The 26,806-nt window shown below is 35.1% G+C and overlaps 1 protein-coding gene across 1 annotated transcript in view; it reads right to left on the bottom strand.

Annotated features, from left to right (window-relative positions):
• Positions 1–26,806, bottom strand: part of LOC121410999 (A disintegrin and metalloproteinase with thrombospondin motifs 9-like) — a 136,737-nt gene that overhangs the window by 65,461 nt on the left and 44,470 nt on the right. Inside the window, exons 6-7 of the mRNA XM_041603454.1 lie at positions 21,510–21,615; positions 8,076–8,222 (exon numbers count right to left, since the gene is read on the bottom strand). Coding sequence (XP_041459388.1) covers positions 8,076–8,222; positions 21,510–21,615 — 253 coding nt within the window. The remainder of the gene's footprint in view (positions 1–8,075; positions 8,223–21,509; positions 21,616–26,806) is intronic.

Genomic DNA, 26,806 nt, shown 5'->3' with positions numbered 1-26,806 from the left:
TCTGCCGACACTGGCCATCAAAACACTTCAAAACTAATCAGACCTGGAAAGGCAGAGGTCTTTATTCCTCTATTGGAATGTCCTCAGGAGAAATCAATTCTAATGCACAGACGACAATTGCTAAAAAACAATCCAAGTTTAATACATGTCAGATGTAAGCACACAATAATACATCCCTGAGCAGTCATAATATTCTCCCACACAACTGTCATGAAAAAGATTTCCTTTAATCTCTCCGAGACGACTTAATCAGGTTGAATAAGAGTATGTAACATTCCAAGCGCATGAATTGTAAACTGCAAAGCAAAGTACAGTAGGCTTTTTTTCTAGCTGCTTACATGTCTGGGCCTTAAGTATACTTTTAAATTTGATTAAATATTATCAAAGTGTATGCAGCAAATGATTGGCAATATGATAAAATGTATGTATTCTCTATGCAGGGAATAAAAGCTGTTTAAAAGCTGTTCTTTCTACAGATTAAGACACCAATGTGGTATTCAGTTTCCCTTCTACCATACATTTCTGAATTATTGTCTCAAATGCCATCTTTTGACAGAACATGCAAAGAAAAGTTTAGTTGACAGCACAGTTTATGAAATTCATATGTAGGTTTCACATAAATTCTATGAAATTACACCTTTCACACCATGTCATGGTTTATCTCATTATTTCAATTGACCTTCCACCTAGAAACATACTAGTTTGATTTTCTTAGTTGTATATAGAAAACTGCAAAAATGAGGTGTACATGGCAGAGAAACACAAAGTTCTTTTGTGCATCTATTAAGGAAAACTCTTCTTTTCATATCGATTTAATACATTAAAACAATACACAAAAATATTACTACTATCTTTAAAAGTGTGAAAACGAAGTTGGGGAATAAATACCAAAATGAATTTTACAACTTATTTATTTATCACTTAAAGGATACACACAAAGAAAATTCACGAAAGTGATGATTATAGACAAATTATATATGAATGGAAAGGTCTTGTCTTTTTATACACAAATATGTCACTAAAAAGTCTTACAGATGTTGTGGAAATGCAAGAAATGACATTAATAGAGACCCTTCTCAGCCCCCCAGCCGCCCCCAGGCAGACATTCACGCGATCGAAAACAGTCGAGAATAATGACGTCACATGATCGACTACACACTATCTCTCTGTGCATAATACACTGATACACCTTCCTGGTCTCTATTTTTCTTCGAATTTACCGTTTTCTTCATGTGTTGTGATATCCGATTTCGACATCTTCAGACTATAAGAGAACCAGAACTGTGTTACTTTGTCCATTTTTATTGAATTATGAACTGGAAAGACCGATTTTGTCCACTCGACAGTCTTCGTTGTGTTGCTCTGATTCCAAGCTGTACGGTCCCATTCACTTGCTGCCGATGCAGGTTACGCTGTTTGATCCAGTCAAAAGTCAAGGTAAGCATGTTTGGAAACTGTAGTCTGTACTTGTTCTGACGATGCATTCAGGTCAGATGACAGATACAGATCTGATATAATTTTAGAATCATGCATTTTGGCATGACTACTATTAAAATTAAAAAGTCTTTATTTTAGAAATAATGTTTTTGCACAATTCCAGCAGATTTTTCTTCACAAAGACTTCAGTCAGATTTCTAAATAAACTGGTCAGGACTCAGGCGATTAAATTATTTAGGAGCACTGGCATGGACCATGGCTGAAAATATGCTGTTTCAGAGGAATGTTTGGCATTATCGTAGTTTTTGTCACCAGTCCATTCACTGCCGTTTATTTCGTCAACGGCGGTGATCCACTCCCATTGACTTTGTACACAACGAGCGCACAAACACCAAATTTCACGATAAGGCCGAATGTTTTCACGATAAGGCCAAATGTTTAAGTTTTTAAGTTTTTAAGTTTTTATTATACACAGGTCTAGTACCCAATGCGTTTATGCTCAGGAGGGCCCTGTATCGTATACATCCAGATACACAGAATTATATCACCATAATGCCGATGTCATGAAGCAAGACAAATTTTCAGCAGTGGTTACCCTGATCATGCTGATTCCTGGCCAAAACTAGAGTCTGGTGTTTCTTTCTGATTAGAGTGCTTCTACATATGAATGCGTAGTGCCTTCAACATAAAACAATGAAGATAAATGCACTCTTTGTAATGACACAGAGTACCGTACCTCAAGTGATTCACTACCGCTAAGTGGTAAGTAGAGTGGGGCCTACACAAACATCACTTGAGCGTTGAGGTAGAGCACCAGTGTTCTGAGTGGAATTTTTCAGGTGTCTAAACCTACTATTATTTGTTGTTGACCGGGAATTACATGCCACCGCACGTCGTCAATCATCAAGATAATGAAATTCATACTTTGATTTGATTATTTAAATTATTTCTTTATTTTTTCTCTCTTCTACACACAGATCTGCACACTTGCTGACTCTGGTGACTTCTGGTCTCTGCTCGCTACTTCAATCTGGGAGATTCCATCATGTCTTCTTACTGATTTGGATATAGCCATTTTTTTTTCACTCTTTCCAGGAGCTACGATGCAAGTTTTGGACTGATAATGATGCAACAGAAAATTTATCTTTATCGATCTTGGAAACGATTTTGAGCACAGTTTTGGAGAGAACTAAAAAAATTGACTTGGACAGGAATACAGCTTGTCGAAAATAAGAACACACAACTTAAAACGAAAAAAACAATTTTAATGTTATTAGGGCATTTTGCAAGAAATTTTCTAATCAATCACACGTCCCAAATCAAGGGTAAGTCCTTTGATTAAAGACAAACATGTACATGTAGTTGAACTGCTATTGCAACTCAACCTTATTACGCTTGAATTTGAATTTAAGACTTACGCTTGATTTGCAATGGAACATAAGTTTCTTGCAGTGCCCCATATTTGTGTTTTGTTATCAGATATCTAACGTGCTGATTTTTCTCGAAAGGTATAATATATTTGTCCTTTTAAACGGTATTTGAATATGGGTACGCCTTTTATTTGTTTTCCACAATATTTATTGCATGTACATGTATGAACAGAAGTGAAATATTTATTGTGAAGCACTGAATGTTGTGTGCTGTTGTGTGATGGTTCATCATTTTGTTTTGTTCTAAGACTGTAAGCCTGGTGGGTGTGAGGAAGTGGCCTGGATGAAAGAAAAGTGAACATGTGCCCAATTACAGATTTGCATATTTTAAGACAATTTTGTTTCTGGATAAATATTGCTATGCATTCCCTACATTAAGAGTAAAGGAGAAGTCCACACAATCAAAAATTCATTTGAATTTAAAGAAAAATAAGATATTGCAGGAAATTTCATAAAAACTTTGATTCAAATTAATATAATTACTACTCTAACATTGAGAAATTTTGCCTAATTTATAAAACGATGATATGCTCATCTGTGTCGATGTGCAAATTACACTAACCGTTATGTCACACGCACTAAGTTCTTTTGTATTTTGTTGTTTGATATATTTACATGACATGTAGATTTGATATTTAATTTTCTATTTATTTTCTGAAAAATTTTCAGAGGGATTTTAATTCCTCCAAATAACATTTAGAGTTACAGTTCCGTAAATGTAACCTATTGTGTTCGGATGAAGAAATTCCTATACTCAAATCTGCAAAGAATTAAAAAAAAAAATGCCACAAAAAAATTAGAAACGAATGTGATGTGACAACACTAATTTGCATATCATTGTTTTGTGACTGTTTTAGTAAAAACAGCAAGGGAAATTATTTTATTCAAATAATTTTTAGTTGATGTGGACTTGACTTTTAACTCATCCTGTACCCCTCCCATCCCAAATAAGAGTAGAATCTAATCAAGAACTTGAAAATCAAAAGCAGCAATTAAATAAGATTTGATAAATACAGGTCTGAATGGGATTTCACAAGAAAAAAAAGCTGGGTAGGGACGAGAAGGAATAAAAAAAAAATAACCAAGGTAATCCGAGTTTTGAACCAGGGTCCTCGCACACGACAAAACGATGGCCAACACGTTTGGCCACAGACCACTCCCTACATTGTGGTGTGCTTTTAAGATATTAAACAAAGTCCGCTCGCCGCTGTGGGCTAATCATGTTTCGGCAATTCAACTGCAATTTCAATCATTTCGCGATGGATATTGCCATGTTATTTTGTGGTTCCTGACTTTGTTACGTAATGAAATTTCATAATTTTTTTTCAGTCGTGACGAAGAATGTCTATGCTTTATATTGATTATAATATCAATTTGTCGCAAGTGTGATTTCTAAGTGAAAATATGCTTTGTTTATTCAAATATATTTCTTGAAAAAAAATCATTTTTTCTAAGCTAAATATCGGTTACCAAAATACGTTAAATGTGCGCTTTATTTCACTGTTCAGTAAATTCAAACTTTTATCTATATAACAAGACCAATCTTGTGAGGAATAAACAATTCTAAGAGCAAAAAAACGCTGATTGGAAAGATCGTCTTCAATGGGCTGCTGTCAGCTCAGCTGCTCACGCTCATTGTGTGACGTCACTCAGCTGGAGCTCGCAAGAGGACCGATGGAAGGCAGAAATATGGCATGAAAATAAATCATTTTTGAGAGCTGATTTCTGCAAACTCTAATGACTATTTTGAAAAGTGAAGTTATATATCTGATTAGTAATACTTCCCCTTTACAATGATGACCACAAAAAGGCATTATAAAATACTTTGGATTCTTCGAGTGTCTCCTTTAATTATTTAGTCACATATTAATTCATGCCATATATGCATGTTCGATCACTTATTTGCTGGTAAATTTGCTGACACTTATTAATAGGGGTTATTTCCAAGCAAGTCCTGTTGGTGCTAAATAAAACTGATCTTAAAGTTTAATACCTTATGATGGAATGTGAAAAGGATTGTAACTTCCCTCAATTATATTTATCATGAATTAAACTTATCAATAGCAATGGCATGGATTAATATTCTTATTGCAAACACATATTTTTTATGCAAAATGTTTTTTTGTTTTTGTAGAAAGATGTTACTCATTTTTACTTCTAGAAAAGTTGCAGGATTCTGGCACTCCATGATCCAGTCCCATAACTTTACTGTCTCACTTATGACAAACCCTTTGTGGTATTCAAAATCTATTTTCATTCATTAAAGATGTATTTCCATTTATGAAAAGAGAATCACCACAGTATCAAATCATGGAAAGATATTCAACCTCTTAATACACGTCACTCATTCCCATTGTAGATTCAAAATTGGAACCCTTTTTTCATGGATAGATCTTCCGGAGATAACAAGTCACAGGACAAAACAGACCAATTGGTTCAAAAGAGTACCAAACAAATTGCGATATACATGTATTCTAGGATTTGAGAACAAGATTCTGATCTCCAGTTGCAAGAGTTTAATCATACAGCCAAAATAGAACAGGGCCCGGAAAAACAAAGATTTGAAATCAATTGGAAGTTTTAAATAGTGATCCCGATTGGGTGATAGTGGGTGTGTTGAACAATTTAAGCATTCTACTATGACCTTCATTGGCCATTTCCAGTTTGTGATTGATTACAAAGCTTTGTGTTATGTAGACCTAGCTCAATTTTCTGAAGTTCAACAAGAGATGTCATATGAATATGATGAATGGGGGGAGGGGTTGAGTGTGAAGCAATGCTTTGAAAAGTTCATATTGTAAGACATCAGTGAACATCCCGTCAAACAAGATCCGTGCAGAAATTTCGGGATGTCTTTGATAGATTCTAGAGAGCAAAGAGTCATGGTCATATAAAAATTCCACTGTGGAAATTGGGTCATTGATAAAGATAGCGCTTTGTAGATGGGCTTACAACTCCAAGCACAGTGTTTATGACAACATAAATTGCCCTTATAATGGTAGATATTGTGTAACATGATCCCACATCAAATTTCTCATATTTCAAAAAGAGTGACAAAAATAAATATGAAAATGCCTTGAATAACGTGGAGAAATTCCTCTTCAAGATTCGTCAAATTGGGAGTACTTTGGAATCAATTTACAGGACAAAGGCTGATGAGCGAATCCCTAAGCCGCAATTGTATTTGTGAGTGATTTGAGCTTGTAGCGTCTTTCGTTGGGCAGAGTATTATCATTTTCCTGTTTGATCCCCCGATTGAAAACCCCTATGGTAGGCAGGCCCCAGGGATATAGCCCATCAACAATATCACCCAATATCAACACGCAATTGTCATCCGAGCCACACACAAAATTTGAATGAAAATCAGAGATGAATAAAATAAGGAATTATTACATTTCAAATCCCTCCTCCGGGGGCCCAGTGACAATGGATTTCATATCCTAGTCATTTCCTTAAATTTATATCCATACTGGGTCATCCATGACTGAGTGCTTGAGACAAGCCAATCATTTGGAGGAAAATTGTTCAAACTTTTTAGGGATCTATGAAATGAAAAATTTGAAAAGTACAGGAAAGGTTATCCAAAGTGCATTTATGTGATAAAATGCAATAAATTCAAACATACAGGATTTCGGTCAGCCAGTCATCATTTTTATGTCTATTCATTCATTCCATCATTTTCCTTTTGCAGCAAAACAAATGAGTCAACGAGCAGGTGAAAACTGAATTCTTCATCAGGTTATTTAGCAAATCAGCCATGAAGTGGCTGCAGTTGAAAACCCAGGACAACAAGTGTTGATATTGGCTTTGAGCCCAAAGAAAAGAATCAAAAGGAAGCCTGAAGAATGGGGAACATAATATCCTCCTCCTAATCATCTTTAACCTCATTACATCTTTTGTAGTATGCAACAAAAACCAAACACATTTTCCATGCTTTAGTAGGTAGTATGTATTGTGAGGCTTGCTTCAAAGACTGTTCATTCACCCATTTTCACATTGTCAGAAATCGGCATAAAAGGGCAACTGAGGGGTCTTATTTTGCCCAAGGAAAGAAATATCTCCCAAATGTGAACTAGAGTTCAAACTTCATCAAGCTGCCCACACAGCATTATCCATTTACAGCTCTTGGCACATTAAGCAATGTCTCAAAAAATTCTGAATTATGACATTTCTAAATGAATTCAATATCCCCATGTCACAAGGAAAAAGACAATATATTTATACATATTTAGGGCCTATAGCTATCCCCATACACATGGTCAGACTGGAGAAATCATACAAGTTTTGGTTGAACAATTTTTTCAAAAGTATCTCCCAAATGTGAACTAGAGTTCAAACTTCATCAAGCTGCCCACACAGCATTATCCATTTACAGCTCTTGGCACATTAAGCAATGTCTCAATAAAATTCTGACTTATGACATTTCTAAATGAATTCAATATCCCCATGTCACAAGGAAAAAGACAATATATTTATACATATTTAGGGCCTATAGCTATCCCTATACACATGGTCAGACTGAAGAAATCATACAAGTTTTGATAGAACAATTTTTCAAAAAATTATAGTCTAATATTTCGAAGCAGTAATCACTAAGAAAAATATTCCAATGGTAATGAGAGAAAGGACAGTCGTTTTCAAATAGTCATGAAGATCTAAAGTAGACGTAAAGTCATTAAGATGTAGAATATGACAAGTATGCGGAAGGGGGGGGGGAATGAAGAGGGAAGTGAGGGATAAGATGATAAAGGAAGTATAGGAAGGAAGAGTATTAAGATAGGTTGAAGACCAGCAGAGCAGGATAAGTAAGAGGTAAACAGGGGTGGAGCATGGGAGCAGGGAAAAAATGAAATGGAAGAGGGGGAAAAGAGAGGAGAATGGAAGAGGGGGAGAAGAGAGGAGAATGGAAGAGGGGGAGAAGAAAGGAGAATGGAAGAAAAATGAGGAGAGAAAATAGAGGGAGAAGCAGAACAGAGGTAGAAGGAAATACATCAAAATATGGATGGGGAAAAAAGGGACATTGAACAATAGGAGAAGGGGGGAAATGAGGAGGACGGTAAATGGGAGGAGGGGAAAGGGGAGGAGGGGAGGTGGAAAAGGGGAAAATGAAGTAAAAATGAGGAGAGCGAGAAGATAAGAGAAGATATTCTAAATATGTGTCTAATGAGTTCTGAATTATATAGAATATTCATTTCCGTAAATACTTACTCTAAGAATTCTGTAAGTTGGTTTCTGCTGCACTTGGACCATTTCCATGGGCTAGAGTCGTAGTTTAGTGTTGGAGCCATTACAGCATATTTACCTGCAACAATGTCATTCTGACATTTGTAGTTACTGTCATGAAGCATATTGAATCTAGAATGCAAAGATAGTTGAAAAAAAGAAGGAAAAAAACAGCTTATTTAAATTGAATATTTATGTATCAAAATGGCATACCATATCCATAATTGTTCTTCACCGTGCTAGAAATTCTCTTTTTTTCAAATTGTAGATTTCAAAACACATATCGAATGGCACCATTTAATCTTGATGTAAAAAATATTGTCCCTACGGTCATCTATAGGTATATTTCATTTTCTCTCCTGACTCAATGTAGATACTGTTCGAAGAAACTTTCTTCAACAAATCAGAAAATTGACAAACATCTTTGCAGGAACAACCTCCAAAGAAAATATCCTGGGATTGATAGAGTAACTCCTCCTCAATCCTCAGTATGAAATCCTTTCCATCAACATAACTTGTTTCTATTTGTATTATCGGTAGAGATCTCCCACTTGGACTGAGTCAGAGTTAAAGGAGATTGCAAAAAATGGTCAAAATTTTCAATCAGTCCACTGAAAAGAGTAATGTTAATAATTATGTCCATTTTCCAAAATAAACATTAAATGTGATCATTCACCTTTCATATTAAACATATTTCTTTCTGTACAAAGACATTGACTGAAAATGAATTTCTTGATATCCATTTTCGAAAATAAACATTAAATGTGATCATTCACCTTTCATATTAAACATATTGCTTTCTGTACAAATGACATTGACTGAAAATGAATTTCTTGATATTTTCTGTGATGTAGGTGATCTCTTTGGACAGAGAAGGGGTACCACTATCATTTTGAATAATTCAGTATCAAAACAATAAAATCATATTGCCTGGTTGAAAACAGAGAAGAATTCTAATTGGTGTAAAACTACAAAATTAGTTTTCTTTTAAAAATCTGAAAAGTTTCATAACAAATTTATAAACCAAAAGTACAAAGTTCATGTTAGTATTATTTTCAGTAATAAAATACCTTTAGCAGTAAACAAATTTGAAAATATGAATATTGTAATTTATATCTTAAAGGACAAGTTCACCCCAACAACAAGTTGATTTGAATAAAAAGAGAAAAATCCAACAAGAATAACAATGAAATTTGATCAAAATCGGATGTAAAATAAAGTTATGACATTTCAAAATTTTGCTTAATAAAAAAAACCAGTTATATGCTCACAAAAACTAGAACTGATGACATCACTCGCTGTTCTAATTTTCTCCCCATTATCCTGGGAAACAAAGTTTTGTGGCTCCCTGAACATGTAGAATTACAATTGTTTAACAGTTTATGGTTGTCAATTTGGTCTTATATTGTCAAATCTGTAAAAATGGAAATATTGTGTAATTCAAACAATAAAAAACAAAAGAAATAATGAGTGAGGGACATCATCGTTTCTCTCATTTGCATGTGACTAATCGTGCATATAACTGTTTGTGAAAAATTACCAAAAATTTAAAATGTCATATCTTTCTTATTCCATATCCAATTTTTATGCAATTTTTAGCATTATGCTTGTTTGATTTTCTTCTATTTATTCAAGTCAACATTTTTCTAAAGGTGGGCTTGACCTTTAAGTAAAGTTTCAAAGAAAATACTAATGTCATTTTGAAAGATCATAAGCATAATTCATGAGTTCTTTAATACTGTCAATTTGTAACAAAACTCTCACTTTCAAGTGACAATCGTTAAAAAAAATGAGCCTAGCTCAGCAGTGCTAACCCGTCAAACAAGAGGATGAAATCAAAACTGCCAACCAAGTTGAAAGTCAATTTGTCACATCGTAAAACTTAGGGGGGCTTGCTAAACCAAAACGGTGTTACATCTCAATGTCATCTAGGAAACCAAACTGACGCAAACAAGTTCAAAAGAGCATGAAATTTATGAGGCCATGGTCCATTAATGGACCACTGTGAACATGGTTGAAATCAGGCATAGTATGTACTTGACCTAAAGTGATAGAAACCAAATTGATTTTTATTTAACCAATTCACCACATGCTCTGGAGAGGATGGACTCTGTTAAAGATATCGCTTGCATCATACCTTCTCCACACTTTTGAACTCCCTAAATGAATATTCATTCTATAATTTACTTTAATATCAATTAACTGTGGTTTTATTTTATTCACCGATCACTTGTTTATTCTAGTATTGTTATTTTGTGCCTTTGTTGTAGGGAGGATGCCATGTTAGTACAATCAATGGCCAAGGTTGTCCTTTGAATCATTTGTGTAATGATTTTAATCATCCAACATTTTGGCTCAAATCAGTGACAAACATCAAATTCCTTAGGAAACTACCAACAGTAAAGATGGTAAAACAATAAATCATGTTCTAAAGCCAGACCATATATTGTTTTCATCACATTGGACTATCCTTCCCAACAATTCAATGTCACAAATGTGAAGTCACCATTGATTTTCTTCATTGATTGATTTCATTCTTATAAGAAATCCCATATGTTGACTACCATTTCTGGGGAGAGTTTCATGAAAGGACTTGTCGGACGTTTTATCCGACAGTTACTATAGTAAAAGTGCCTCTCAGGCAATCAGAATCAAGGAAAGATGTCAGATCTGACAACTTGTCGGACAAAAATGTTGAAGAAACGGTCCCCTAGTTCATTGTCTTTCACTAAGACCATTTTTCATTTATTCTTTCAAATTTTACCCCTCTCAGGAATGTTTTGTTTCATCTTTGATCTGTCATCTTTGTTAGATCTTTAAACAATGGTCATCAGAAACCTATAATAAAAACAGGTGGACAAAAAAAAATCTTTGCCTGATTGTCATACTTATCTTGACCCAAAGAATTCATATGAGGTTAATACAACATTGAGCAAGAGGGTGATACTCCCTATTTCAAAACAAAAATGCCTATTTTGACAACAAATATTTAAGAAAGCAAAGAGACTAAACTATTGCCATGGTAACCATACCATCCCAAAAATGGAGTCTCCAGACCTACCCTTCTTGACCCTAAAATATGGCCATGGAAAAAAATTGTCAATTTAAATGAAATATGGATGGAAGCTCCAGTCTTGTGTCATCATATAAGGATGAAAATCGGGCCATCATTAAAGAGGAAATTCAGTGTTTTTCTGTAAATTCCTCCACAAAGCCTTCTCATTCATCACATCATAGGCTACTCATCTTACTCAAAGAAAAAAGCTTCAAGGTTTATTGCAACTTCCCTCCCTCACAAATTCCTTTTTATGATCATATAATAACCAATATATCAATATTACATCAAGAGGGGCTCATTTTTAAAACTGATTCAAGGTTTTTTGGTAAAAGTTTTCCATATGTGAAAACTTCATGCTCTAAATAAGAAAGCACCTTCATACATTGAGCAAAAGAAATCAGAGTAGAAGCAAAATATTGGTGGAAAATCCCTTAGTGAGCAACTTCTTTTAAAGAAACAAATATAAATCCCCACGAAATGTTATTGACCATCACATTCAAACGAAATAATGACCTTCAAAATGCTTTCATTTCTTTATGAAACAAAAACAAAAATTCTTAAAACTTTGAAGAAAACAAAAGCCTTTTTTTTTGCCTTTTGTACAATATCCTCCAACAGAAGTCCTATAGGGCCTACAAATGAATTTCATTGAATGAAAATGACGCATGAAAGATTATCCAGTTGATAAATACCAGGATATTTGTAATTTACATTTTAAATGGTGAAGATGCTTTTTGTATGTTTTTCTATCTAGCTTGAGCCAAATGTCAGGGGAATGAAACAACAAAGAGTAAATTCATAAATTTTGGTTCTATTTTGAGTATCAGATTTATAATATCACAGGATATTTTCATTATGGAACATTGTATTAAGTTTTTATTTCCCAATTCATACCTTCCCAACACAGTTTATAAACTACCATGGGGTTTTTCACAGGGGGTAAAGTATCACTTCATAGATTGCTTAACTGCCAATGCATGTGTGTGATACTTATTACTTATAACAGTTCTACATAGTAGCATGCATTCCTCAAGCATAATCTGCAAATGTGGTGCCGTGTTCACTGCATGCAACTTGGAATTTAAGTGCGATTTTCAGATCATGCTTAACTCTTTGTTAAGCACCCTCCTTGACTAATTCATAAAATCTCCATAAACTAGACATCAACAATTACCTCAGGTACAATAAGATGTATTTATGATGAATACCTTTACTTTAAAATTGCTTTCTCATAACTCCTATCACATACACACAAGGACATATTATATCATGAAGATATTGTATTAGATAATACCATGCCGAAGGGTTCTGAAACTAGGATGGCGAAGTGATAATTGAAATCACTTACACTCTCAAAATTGGAGCCACATTTTCAGGATTTTATCATTACAGAGTTAGTTTCAGGACAACAAACTTGAGATATCCTCCCATCATACTAGATTCTATTAGTGATTTTTACAGCGTGTTTTAAAAAAATCACTTCTTGGACTCAACAAGTATACAATGATATTTTCAAAGGACGTAAAAATTGTCCTTTTTAATAGATTTGTCAAGTACATGTGGAAATATGAAAGGTTAAAAAACAAATTATAGAAAGGAGGTCACTGTTTAACCTGCAACATAAGAGAAAATTGTTATTACATTTTATATTGCAGGAAATGGAATTGAATAAAACTGATAAAATCTTTCATCAGGAAATCAAAATAAAAATGGTACAATAGGGGACATCAGGGTAAATACAAAAAAACCCCTCATCTTTAATTTTTTAAAATTAACCTTTCCTCATCTTATGAAGACAACTTCATCCCAGCTGAGTTGCTAACTGCTGATGAAAATCAGAAAACCTACACAAGTCTTATCAAAATGAGAGAGAGAAAAAAAGGAAAAGCACAACAGAACTCATTCAAGTAAAATGACCGATGACATCTTTGAGTCCAAAATTTGTTTGAAGCCTGATTAACACCAGATTACACACTTGATAATAGATTGGTATAAAACCTCAAACCAAAGGCAACCATATAACAGTTGGTTGGCAAATACTCAACCGGTATACAATGTCATATTGTCCATTGATGAAAAGTGACTGCACCATGTCCAGTGATTCTACAGAGTGAACAAATTCTCAGGTTCAGACTCTTTTCTAAATAATCTATAAAAAAAACCTGAAAATGGAGTATCCTTGGTTAAAGCCTGTCAAAACCTCAAGTTATGGGTCAGTAATGTGAATAATCCTCTAGTATTATTTCATAATTCTATCTTACATGTAGTAATTTTAATTGTTTTTTTTTCATTCATGGATTCTTTATAGTATTAGTGTGAATGTGATTTTTTATATATACATTGAGCAGTAACGTTTATATTTTTGTTGTCTTTCCAACAGCAAAGATTCAGGTTGACCAAAATCTTCATGAAATTTGGGCTGCCCAATAGCTGGTGCAAGTTTTGAAATCTCATGAGACCGTGGATTTAAGAATATATTATTATGTCTTGGATGTTTAATGCAGCTGCTGCTAAAAGGCATGAAAGTTTGTAATTAACAATGCAAGTTTCTACTCTGAGGGACCTGGTAATGAGGATGAATACCCTCTCAAAGTGAGTAAGCGTACAGACTGGGTATTGAACCTAGAAACTGGATCGTGAGACCTTGGACCTAGTAGGGCCATGGTGAGACCAAGTGAGCTATCACATACCCTTATCCACCTTTTTGCCTGGCTTAAACATTTTGGCAATCAAAACAGCTTTCACAATCACATGCAGATTTTGGCTGGCAAAACAGCTTGGAAAGGACTATCATCTGACCAGGTAAAAAGTCTGTGATGCAAAGACTAGTCAATGCCATTGACAGTGACCCTGACCAACAAGTGGCCACTGTCCAGTCACTATTGTTTGTATATCCTCCCAAGAGGAAGGTCATCTGCTCACAGACACACAAGAGATAGCTCAGGTCAAATGGGGTCACAGTGAACCAAAAGGCTGGGAGGAGAAAGATGTATCCCATCATGCCCTAGGGAGAGTGATGTGTCTCCATAGGGACTATGGCTGCCTTGTCCTCCATGTTCAGGTTCAATGTTTGAGAGGTCAAAGGTCTTTGTCCTGGATCTTCAGTGATAAAACACGGCCAGACAGACTTGTGTTTATCACGTACACACGATTAGCCTTCATAAGGGTCATTTCTTCTATTGCTGATTCACCCAATATTACTATCTTCCCTAAAGAACTGAATGATGTATGAATTGTTATTCTTTTCATATCATAATGTAAATATAGCTTCTTATCAAATGATTAGGCGAAATAAGATGTAAATCTTGACTGCAGTCATTTCAATCATTTCAATTCAGAATATTTTCAGGATTTTTCTGAATCTTTGTATAAAACTATTAAAGATAGAAATATTTCTTCTTTTTAATTGTAATTTGTGAAGCATGTAGCAAAGATATAGCAAAATTTGGGAATTTTTAAATGAATATAGGTTGTAGTCATTGATCAGATTGGGAAAAAAATGACACTAACTTAAAACAGACAGCTAGATATGGAGAGCTAGCTGAAGACAGCTCAAAAATATGAATGAGCACACATGCCAGGTCAATGCTCTCAATTTTAGGCCGGGCTATACCTACAAGCAGACGAGAAATACAGATTTTAATCAAGATAAAAGCTATGAATTGCTAACATTCTCTGTAAACAAAAATACCCCCTCTCAATCCGAGGAGTAGCTATTCTTTGATCCCAGGGAGAATACCGGTAGTTTAAAATCAGATTAGATGTCAGCTTGATGTTTAACGGGGGTCATACAGGTGAAATGGGTGATGCGGTCCCCTTGCTTCCATCTGAATGGCGTTCTTATGAGGACATCTCTTTTTGGAATTCCTTCCTGTTATTGCTGACAATAGTGGAATGAAGCCCCCACGGTAACCTACGATTTCCTGCATGGTTTGAGGGCAGACTATCGAGGGACGAGCTCCCATCTTCCTCAACTTATTTTGGCAAGATGGACAATTTGACACCCTCTACACCACAACACATAGCAAGGTCTTTGATTGGAGCATGGAGCTAACATAGCTCTATGATTGGAGCATGGACTTACACTAGGAGAGACTCACTTTCTACCTCTGATGTCCAATTCGTACTAAATGCCCATTTAACACTTAACTTGTAACCAAGAATAGAATGTGAAGAATTTAAACTTAACTGTATTACATCATTATGAGTAGCCTTCAAGACCTGATTTTGTAGAGAGAAAAAAATAATGATATTAAGAGCAAAATATAGGCTCTATGTTCTTACTTTCCTTAAATCATGTAGGACCATTCAATATCATTATCAGTCAGGTTAGGATTGTAGGTTCTGACTGAAATTGGCCTCCCAGACTTGCACTGATTTACAAAGACCAAATTCATAATTTCAACTAAAATTATCCTAATCCTATGAGATCCAGAAAAGGCTGGAATCTCACTGCCAGGGTATATAAATAGCAAGAATGAAATCACAAACCAGCCCCTTCTATATTGGCTACAAATCAAATTTTCATAAAACTGTAACATTAGCTCAAAATACACAGCCTCTGGGGTTTTACATCTAGGTTATTCATTTACACACATTAAACATGATAAATATATTCAATGTGCTGATTAACATGTCTCGATCCTGTCTGGACAAAAATTGACCTTCAAACATTCATTAAAAATGTCAGCGAGCGAATAACTGACATTACCTTTGTCTGGGCAGTCTGAGCAGTAACTCTTTGGTCTGAGCTAAAATGTCTGGGGTGTTCCCAAAGAAGTTTTTTGCTATGAAATAATCTATTTGTGATTCATCAGTGACCATGTAAGTAATGATGTAAGTCAACAGTTGTAATGGAAACATGAATGATAGAATTGCAATCGAATAACCGACTTTCCCTTTCTTGACCTCTTGGCATCTATTCCAAATTTTATTTGTTTATTTTTTTTCTTTATAAATAGAATATCACCATAAAATAATCCACATTGTTTCCTGTAACACTCCTAATGAGGCCTATACAAAATATTCTCACTTCTGTTAAAGTGATGGATATCCCTCATATCTTTGCTAAGACTGTATTTTCATCCTATTCTGACTGATCATAGATTGAACATCGTGCCATTTTCCGATATAATGACATGCCACAAAGAACCTTTTTAGTAGAAAAACTTAACCTAAATACATGTTGATATCAGTATCAGTAAAGGGGGTAAGTCATAACTTAGGAATTCTGGAGTTTATTCATTTGACTTTGGAACAATGATTTCGATTTTGAACAGGATGATCAAAATTGTTAATACTTATCCCCCCCCCCCACTCTTTCATTCATTATCTTGTTTCCTATTTTCTTTGTTTGTTTTATATTTTCATTTTACGTTGCTTTATTAAAGGGGAAGTTCACCCTGAAGAAAACTTTGTTGTAAAAATAGCAGAAAAAATAGTAAAAAATATTGGTGAAGGTTTGAGGAAAATCCGTTAAAGGGTAAGAAAGTTATTAGAGTTCAAAATTTTGGATTTGTGACGTCATAAACGAGCAGCTACCCCATGTGTTATGTAATATAAAATGTATGAATTTCAAATTTTGTATGGTTCCTGATGACTTAATTTTGTTTTCTTTTCATGATCGGGTGTGAAATGATTTGTCTATTGATATACAAAAGTTAGAGTGAAAACCATTTTCAATTTTCTGAGAAAATGACATTTCATTGATTTTTTACCATTCGCTATGTAGGAATGCTGCTCGCATATGACGTCACAAATCAAATAATTGAATTTCTAATAACTTTTTAATTATTTGATGAATTTTTCTCAAACATTCGGCAATATTTTTTATTATTTTTTCTGCTATTTTTACAATAAACTTTTTGTCTGGGTGAACTTCCCCTTTAAATGTTTGCAGAATGTTCTCCTGCCTCCATAACTGTCATGCTTCATAGATTTAAAATCATTGTTACATAATTTCAATTCCAGTAGCACTAATGTAGCAATTGTTTTAAGTGTACAAGGGGAAATTTGGGATGCATCAATTTCAATAGACCATAAGACAGGAGGTCTTCCATGTGAAGTATTCTCCCCGATTCCTACTTCAAAATGGCTGCCCAGCCTCCCTTTCCCTCTACCGGACAATCTTGAGCATTTAAAAGCGTCCTTATCCATCTCGGCAACTCTTAACAGAAAGAAAACTTTGGATCAGGGTAGGATTGTAAACCTAAACCCCATCTTACTCTCTCCTTCATGTTCATCCAGAACCTTGCAACCCATTGCCATGTTGACTCACATTATGAGCAAAAATATCCCCGGGTACTGAACTACTTGGAGGTCTGGGCCAGATAAAAGAGGACTCTGTTATCACCTGAGCAGAGGTTGGGTTGGGATGCAAGGCAAGATAGATGTTCCATCAGAAATAATGGGCACTGATGTAATGTAATGCTCTCAGTATGTTTGGACTGCGGGTAATAGCATCCGACAAATTACTATCTAAATTCCCCTAATTGCGCTTCGATACACCCTCCTGGATACCTCTACAATGCCCATATAAGAGTTTGGTCATGATTAGGGATTCATTGAAATGTTATTTGTGTCATTGGCTACTCATAATCCTGCCCTACAGTGTATTTGAAATGATACAGAGATTTACTGATTTAGCCTTCCCTAATTGCCGAAGACTGCCAGAATCATAGCAGTAACTACTTCCAATGAAAATGTTTGTCTCCTTCAAATATTTTAAAACATTTCTTCAAAATTCAAATAAACAGGCCCTACAGAAATAGAAAACCACACAAATTTTATTTGTATTATCACAAGTTCACAACAGAAGTCAACCAAGGGTATATAATGTCCTTCTGCATAGCCACAACATATGTGTATGTGCTTATATTTTATTCATTTCCTGATTCAAAGAAGTACATTACCACTATAATGATTCTATCCCAGACAGGTGAAAGTGCAATTGAGCTGCAAGGCACAAGTCCATGGACTGTGCAACTGTTCACTTGATCAACAGAAGAACCATACATTTCAGAAACTGTGCCCCAGGAAACTGTGCCCCCTGAAACATCACATCAGATACAGCCAGGGCAATTACTGAGATCAAGCTTCTTCCATTTTCTGATGCTGTTGCCCTCTTTGGTTGAGCATCAAATAAAACTATCAAAGATTTTTATCAAGGTTTTTTCCCCAAAAGTTTATTCTTACTTCACACATTTTGCACCAAATTTACCTGTAACATATCACCACCCACCACTACATTCCAGAATATTAGGTAGCAAATATTGTAATACAATAATTTAGGAACAGATCTCTCTTGACATTTTTAAATTTCAAGTCCGGGCCGTCGCCAGGGGGGGTGCAGAGGGTGTGAACGCACCCCCCTTCAGAACCAAAAAAAAAATAAATAAATAAAAAAAAAAAAAAAAAAACCGAGGGGGGGGGGGTAGGGATACACCGAAACTGCATTGAGGAACAATAGGCATGTTGACCAGTATGTACTTTCTATATCCATTCTGGCCGGCGGGCTATATAACTGCATGAAATTGAGTTAATACGTTGTTTTTTGTGTTTTTTTTTCATAAAAAGCACCCCCCTAGAAAAAAGCTGGTGACGGCCCTGCAAGTAAATACCAATGAAGGAAGGTCCAAACTAGCAGACTAGTCAACAAACAGGAATTCCGATGGTCACTCAGAGGTTACATACAGACTGGATTCAAGATGGCCGCCTCCCCAACTTGACCACTTGTGTACATGGTAACTATGGACTTGGTTTATCAGAATGACATAACTTCCTGTCTGTGGTTTTCTATTATTAGTACACTACCTGTTGTAGACCTTCATAACCAACAATTGAGTAACTGACATTTGTTTGGCTGGAACTTTGTCCTTTTAATTTTGTGATAACAACTTCATGACTAAGTTTCAGGGTAATAATATAGCTGGCTCTCAATAAGCTTATCCTGCACTTTATTTCACAATAGTAGCAGGAATGGGCAAAAAAGCTTATTCAATAACTATCTCTTCATTCTTTCATCTTTTCTATACTTCCTAATCCATTACGAATGAGAACTGCATGAAGTTTGCTCTATCCTAATCTGCTCTGATGGAGCAACTCTAAGTTTGCAAATGAAACTAAATTCTAAATTTTAATCTTAACCCCCAAATTAGCCCTTAACGTTAATCCTAATCCTCACATTAACCTGAACCACAACTCTGGGATGAATTAATACATATAAATAGCAAAAGCTTGAAAGTTCCTACTTCAAATAGGTATAATCAAGGGTTTTTACCATACAATTGCTTATAATCAGAAGTACTTGCTTATATCAGTTGTCATCAAATCATCACCAATTTTGATTATAAACAGAAGAGGGCTTTTAGCATGTGCAAATCAATAGCTGCAACATGCCTTCATTTTTTAACACCAACCTGACCAGTACCCGTTTTAAGGCAAGCAACAGATTTTCTTACAAGCAATAGCTTATTTTCATACTGTTTCAAATAAAAGGTTAGCATTAAGCTGAGAGGCAATGGATATTTTTGACACTTTCTGTTATCTGAAACAACCCTTTAACTCTAACTTACCCTAAGAATTAAGATTGGACTAATTCTTGCAGGAGCAGTGTTGTGTCATCCAATTATTGCAACACTTTCAGCAGATGGGAAAGAGAGTGAAATATCACAATATCCTTTTTTTACTTGATTTTCAATGCAATATCACAAACCCACAGTTATAGGACAAGGATACAGACTAGTTGCTTACCTCTAATTTAAAATCAAGTGATTAGTTTTATCACCAAATTTAAAAAGTATGAGGGTTTCAACATTGAGTATGAGCTTAATAAGCAAGTATATTTAAAAGGATATAGGCTGATAAAATTGACATTTGAAAGCTAAACTTTTTAATAGAAAATAACAGAAAGCTATTGGTAATTATCACCATAAAGCATGTTGGAGAAGAGGAATGAGATTTGTTTAAAGTATCTGCTGCTGATGTTGTTATTACTACTCCTACTACTAGGCTGATGATCAAACCACTGGAATGGCCATCCTTTCAGTGAGATGGCTCATCTAACACTCACCAACAATGGTCTAGTTCTCAGAGATGATGACTGAATTGCATTCATTTTAATGCCATTTTACCCTTTTGTTTCTGTCATCAAACCATTGTCCTATTCTTCACCAGCTAGAAACTGTCAGCCCTGATAAATTCAACTTTTGTAGGTCACCCACCCCAACTCCTCTCCTCTAGGGAGTGAGAAATCTCCTCTCGATAGCCAGCATGAATAGAATACAGGTGGGACTGGGAGAATACATAAACACTAAACTATACTTCATGTGCCAGTCACCAAAAGCACAGGGAATTGTTGGCCTAAATATTGGAGCTTCCCTTCATGTCCACTCAATGGTCAGAGGTGGTCCGAGACGGTCACAGCAGCCAGCAAAACCGAAACCTCTCCCCGAGCAGATTTGGAAGCGAGACAGGCAACGAAAGGGTCCATATGGGTCAGTTCAATGATGGAAAGGATTGCGGAGAACTAAACTTGATGATCCCCCTGCAAATCCACGATCAATAGGTCATTGGAACCTAGCTACAACAGCAATGAAGGCATTACAAAAGTCTTTTTAAAAAGTACATGAAAGCAGTTACCATCCTCCTTGCTGACTTAATAGATACATACTTTCTTTCTAAAAGAAATTTGTCTTGATTTGCACAAGCCAACTCACTGCCACCAAAGTGATTATGATAAATAGGTTGGTATTAATATTGGGTCAGGGGAATAAGACTGCCAGATTTGTCAAGAATGGGACTTTTAACAAAAGGTCAATATTTCAAACATCAAACACAAAGGCAGGTTATGAGATCAAACTTGAAATATGAGCAAATATCACAGTTGGGATTTTAAAGAGTTGTAAAGAAATGCATCAAGATCCATCATGGTCAAAAAGACTTATTTTGACAGTTTGACTTTCTGAATTCCTCCACAAAGATCAAAACAATCATTGATTTGACTTGTGGTATGCAAATCCAAATCTAATGTCCTCTCAATTCAACTAAAACCAAACTCTTCACAAATGCATTCATTTAAGCATAATTATCAAAATATTCCTCCAAAAATTGCAACCTAATCAATTCTCTATTAATGTACATGCTAACATATTGCATGTGAATGATATCTTATAAACTTCCTGAAAAACTGCCAATACAATGGAATATCAAGGATTTTTAAAACGTTTTTTTTTCCTCAAAGGATGGGGGCGGGATGCATCAAGCAAAGTATTTACATGCAAACCCATATAGGGAGCTTGCCTGATAAGTATATTAAAAGAGAACTGATTAAATAAGGGAGGGGGTATGGGGTGAGAACTTACACATGCCCAAGTTCATGAGCCATAGTGAAAGCAGCACTTAAACCATTGTCTTCTACAATTGAGCAGCTCCTAAGAGGGTCACACACAGTCCCAAGCTCAGCAAGACCTGTCAAATAAAAAACATACAAAGAATATCAATAATTTAAAATAATTCATTTTCTTATATATTCATTAGTTGTGTGTATCCTGATTTACAACCTCAATCTTTACTGATGGATTGAACTTTTTACTTATAAAAAATGAAATAGTATTTTGCTTGTAAGAATCATTATTACAAATTTACATTATCAAGCTTTAAAAAAACACAACTCATACATTTCAATCATCAAGCTTACAAATTAAATTGTCATCTTTCTCATTTTTTTTGTCCATTACAAAGTTTATATTACACACAAAAAAAATCAGATTTTCAATATCACAGAGTGTCATCCATTGAAATGTATGGATATGACAATGATATATAACTGGTAAATTGATTTATGGAGGTAACATCAAGGGCATCAAAATTACCCCGAGATGATTTTCTTTCAGAATTTTAACCAACAAATTATGAAATGATCAGTTTCTCAGTCAAGATTGAGATCTTGTCATTACACATTCTCATTTATGTTTGAAAAAAAAAACAAATCTTCATATCAAAATTCTATGGGTTATTGGGTTCAACCACTCCCTTGTATTTGAAAGCCCCTTGCCATTTTCTTCATCATATTCTACTACTATTCATGCAGGCATTAAATATTTCACATCCATGTTAAAAAAAGAAATTAAAGTCACCGTCAATCAATGTCAAATAAAGCAAAATAGATCATCCAATGGGGTAGATTGTTGGGTTTCCCGTAATAAAAAGGGCTTTTTGTTATCACACAATCATACAACTACCAAGGATTCTAAAGATGACATCATAATTCATAGACCATCAATAACAGCTTTTATCAAGATTTTATGATACCTCCATTTTTTCCAATATCATACTATAATTGAAATTTGTTTTCAATTCCGATCTACCCCATCCTTTGCTGGTGACTAGCCAAAATATTCGCCTTTTAAAGGATTAATACCTTAATCTTGCATCCCCATAGCGATTTAGCATTCAGAACAATAGATTTATAGTTCCTGATAAAATGCATCCCCTATTCTTTCCGTTTCAGCGGTAGTCCAAGAATGTGGATGAAAACATGAATCAGGAAGCCCCTCTAAACCACCATGCATCAAAGTCATATGAATCAAGTACACTCTAGAGTCAAGGAATATGAGAAGAACATATCCTCAGGGTGGAAATCAGTATTCTGTCATGGATAAGTCATGTCTAACAACAAGTCCAATAAACAAGGTTGTCTTTTTACATATTCAAGGCCCCCCCCCCATCCAATTTCTTCATCGTTTCCTCCAAGAAGTCAAACCCCATTATCAGTAGTAACTTCTATTCATCCACTTTGCCAGTTCTCTAGCAATCCTCAGAAGATCATGCAAAGTTAATCATCGTCATCATGTCTTCATCATGTCGGCTAATTGTTGATGAGTCTAGAATGCCCTGTATAGCCCCCTCTAGGGAGGGCGTACTAATCCTGATGAAGCAATCAAAGGATAATACACTGCAAGGTATCTGATCGATCAATGGGAAGGAAGCAATAAGAGAGGAAAATACTCCCTGTTCAGACTATTGTTCAAGCGATGGGGACTAGTCTTGTCTTTTTAACCCCCTAGTTCATGCCAATTTTTGCTAGCAAATTTGCTGATTGTATACAAAGGGTTCAAAGCAGATGGCAATGGCACAAAATCCCCATCCCACCCTAAGCATTTTATGCACTTTACATTAAATGAAAACAGCTGTCCGATTTATATGCACTCCATGTTGCACTCTCTCCTCCAAATTTTGTGAGAAAATCTATAAATTGTGAAAAGAGTGTGGGGGGGGATAGTTCTCTATTAAAAGAGTATTTTCTTAGGCACAGGGAATTCCTCCCCTCGGGTAACAGTCTGAATTTAGGCCTTGTTGCCAGACAGGGATGGACAGAGGATCATGTTGTTACAACCACATTAAAAGAAAAAATAGAACATAGTGTCATGAAGGGGGGAATCAACCAACAACAAAAAACTAGGTTAGTGGAGCAAGAACGTAGGTATTTCTTTATATAAAAAAAAGCTGGAAAAAAAGAAGCTAAATAAATTTTAGAAGATTGCTCTTGGGGGAGCCTTTGCAGGAATAAGTCATAAAGACAGAGATGAGATAAGGAGAATCAGTCACCAAAGAACATTTCCTCTTGGTAAATTGATTTCTAAGCATCCATCTTGATGATGTGAATGATAGCTTTCCTGTCTTTACCAATCATCACTGACAGCATCACACTGTGATTGCTCAGTCATAGACAAAACTCTTTTATTTCCAGATGCTATTAATATGATATTTTCAGGGGAAACGTTTTACATGATTGCTGCCAGCTGGAGATCAGAAAGAGAGCAAGTTGAAGGATATTTTTAAAAGAAGGATATTGTAAGAATGAGACGGATAAATAAATACTTCTTGATCTTGATTGAGTGTCTGATAAATAATTGGAAGTATCTTAACATTCTGAGCCATAATCATGAAAGAAAATAGAATCACTGATCTTTTTTAGACTTCAAGCATAAATGTTACACTATAAAATAGTCAAATTATTTGTGACCTTTAAAAGAAAACATGATTCTTGGGTAATTTTGACAACTTTAGAGTCCTTCAGATTCAACAATAGTTGCTTTTTAACTTTCCATGTAACAGGATGATATGGGTGAAAATTAGCATAAAGTTTATAAGGCAGCATGGAAGTTGAAAACTTGTGAAAAAAACTTAAATCTCAAGAAGTTTGTAAAAAATTCTACTAAGGAACAGGACTGTCCTTGACAATCCTATAGTTTTCACGTCCCTAAAGATTTCAAATTCACAGGGTGACATTACAATGTATCAAGTTGCAAGTGAATTCATATGAAATAAGTCTACTTTGTTACAATTTTTCATTGCTGTCTTGCATACAGTGCAAGTGTATCAAGTTCCCCCTGTCTCTATTGTAATTTCTTAATTTATTCTGTCATTATAGAGAGTAAAACCTATCTTTTCTTTCTGCTGTCAGGTTTAGATCTGAGTCATCAGCAAATCGGATCTCCTGAAACATTTGAGATGAACTTCATATGATTTGAATTCACCCATCCCGTGGGATATGTATTTGGAGTACAAGTGCTGACATGAGAGACAAGATGATTCCCCTAGGAAATGTTAAAGACCAACCCTGGTAATCTAAAATAAACCTTTTAGGACAAAAGTAACACATTTATGAGGGTATTGACATGCTTTAAGATGTGTTGAAGCTTTGCCAGTAAGGGTTGGTATATTTAAAGGCTATGTTATAATTCATTTTCTGGAATATCCTGAACTTTCAATATCTAAAACTTTTCTGCTGACATATATTCCTGGATTCTACTTTACTGTATGGATTAAACGTATGACTTTGTGAAAATGTTTGGAAATGACCATATGTGCATGCTTATATAATCATTATTGAGTTTACATTCATATTTCTTTGATTGCAATTCTTAAGAATGCTTAACTTTATCAAGAAATGCAAACAAATTCTTTACAAAGGAGATGAAACTTAATTCTTTATATTCAAGAAGTTTATTCTTTTGCTCTTAGGCTTCAAAGAATTTCAGAGCAATGGACTTTAAAAGTTGTTACAGCTTTTATGTCAAATAAGACTTGTTTTTCCTTTTAAAAATGCAATAAATTCCAATTTTTAATGGTTTAGGTCTAATAATATTTCTAATCGAAGCACTATGAAATACGGTGCCTGATGATAGAACACAAAATAATTCATAATTATCAGGGAATATGACGCTTTTATGTTATATAAGTTGAGCTGTTCTGATGTGACTTCACAAATCTAGAATATACAAAATTATTCTTTAATGAATTTTAACAACTTCATGGACTAATTTGTCGTTTTCTGCTTTTATCAAAACCAACATTACATCAGGGGCAACTTCCCCTTTAAAAGAATCAGAAAATGTGAGAAGCATGAGTTTAAGCGAAGATGATTATTGATTAAGGATGTCTCCATAATGACTACTGAAAGCTGACATGAGGCACATACAGGTCAAATGCCTGATCGTTCATGGGTCAAAGGTTAAAGATGTGTCTGAACTGCTAGTTGTTACAATGTTCATCATCAAGGGAAGACAAATTATGTTGTACTTCTAATGTGGTCCTTGCCAAGGAGGACAAGACCATATTTTCAGTCACAATCTCAAAGACCACATCTTGAGGTGATATTCTGGACTGGTCCGGAGTACTGCTTAGGATTGACTTAAGGCGCTCAGTCGAACTAGACCAATCTTCATCTGATCAGTCCAGAGTGGATCAGTAAAAAAAAAAAAAAATCAGTTGAATGGGGTAAGTTTTGGATAACAAGTGGAATGCCTCTGGCCGTCTCACCTGCATCACGCGGTTCAATGTAGCAGCAGTGCTGACTTTGAATACTACTCTAACTCGCACAAGATGTTCAGTGATACATGGTTACTCTTATGTCCACTTTTTATGAACTAGACCAATAAACTTACAGAGATATGATGGTTATTCAACAAAAAACCCCAACATGGCCAAAGTTCATTGACCTTACATGACCTTTGACCTTGATCATGTGACCTGAAACTCGAACAGGATGTTCAGTGATACTTGATTACTCTTATGTACAAGTTTGACCTGGGTCATGTGACCTGAAACGTGCACAGGATGTTCAGTGATACTTGATTACTCTAATGTCCAAGTTTAATGAACTAGACCAATAAACTTTCAAAGTTATGATGGTAATTCAACAGATACCCCCGATTCGGCCAAAGTTCATTGACCCTAAATGACCTTTGACCTTAATCATGAGACCTGAAACTTGCACAAAATTTTCAGTGATGCTTGATTACTATTATGTCCAAGTTTCATGAATCAGATCCATAAACTTTCAAAGTTATGATGGGAATTCAACAGATATCCCCAATTCGGCCAAAGTTCATTGACCCTAAATGACCTTTGACCTTGGTCATGTGACGTGAAACTCATGCAGGATGTTTAGTGATACTTGATTAACCTTATGTCCAAGTTTCATGAACTAGGTCCATATATTTTCTAAGTTATGATGACATTTCAAAAACTTAACCACAGGTTAAGATTTCGATGTTGATTCCTCCAACATGGTCTAAGTTCATTGACCCTAAATGACCTTTGACCTTGGTCATGTGACATGAAACTCTAATAGGATGTTCAGTAATACTTGATT

This window comes from Lytechinus variegatus, chromosome 3 (assembly GCF_018143015.1).
Source record: "Lytechinus variegatus isolate NC3 chromosome 3, Lvar_3.0, whole genome shotgun sequence".
In the NCBI taxonomy this organism is placed as follows: domain Eukaryota; kingdom Metazoa; phylum Echinodermata; class Echinoidea; order Temnopleuroida; family Toxopneustidae; genus Lytechinus; species Lytechinus variegatus.
Note: the sequence above shows the minus strand (reverse complement) of the source record. Positions and strands in the feature narration are given on the sequence as shown.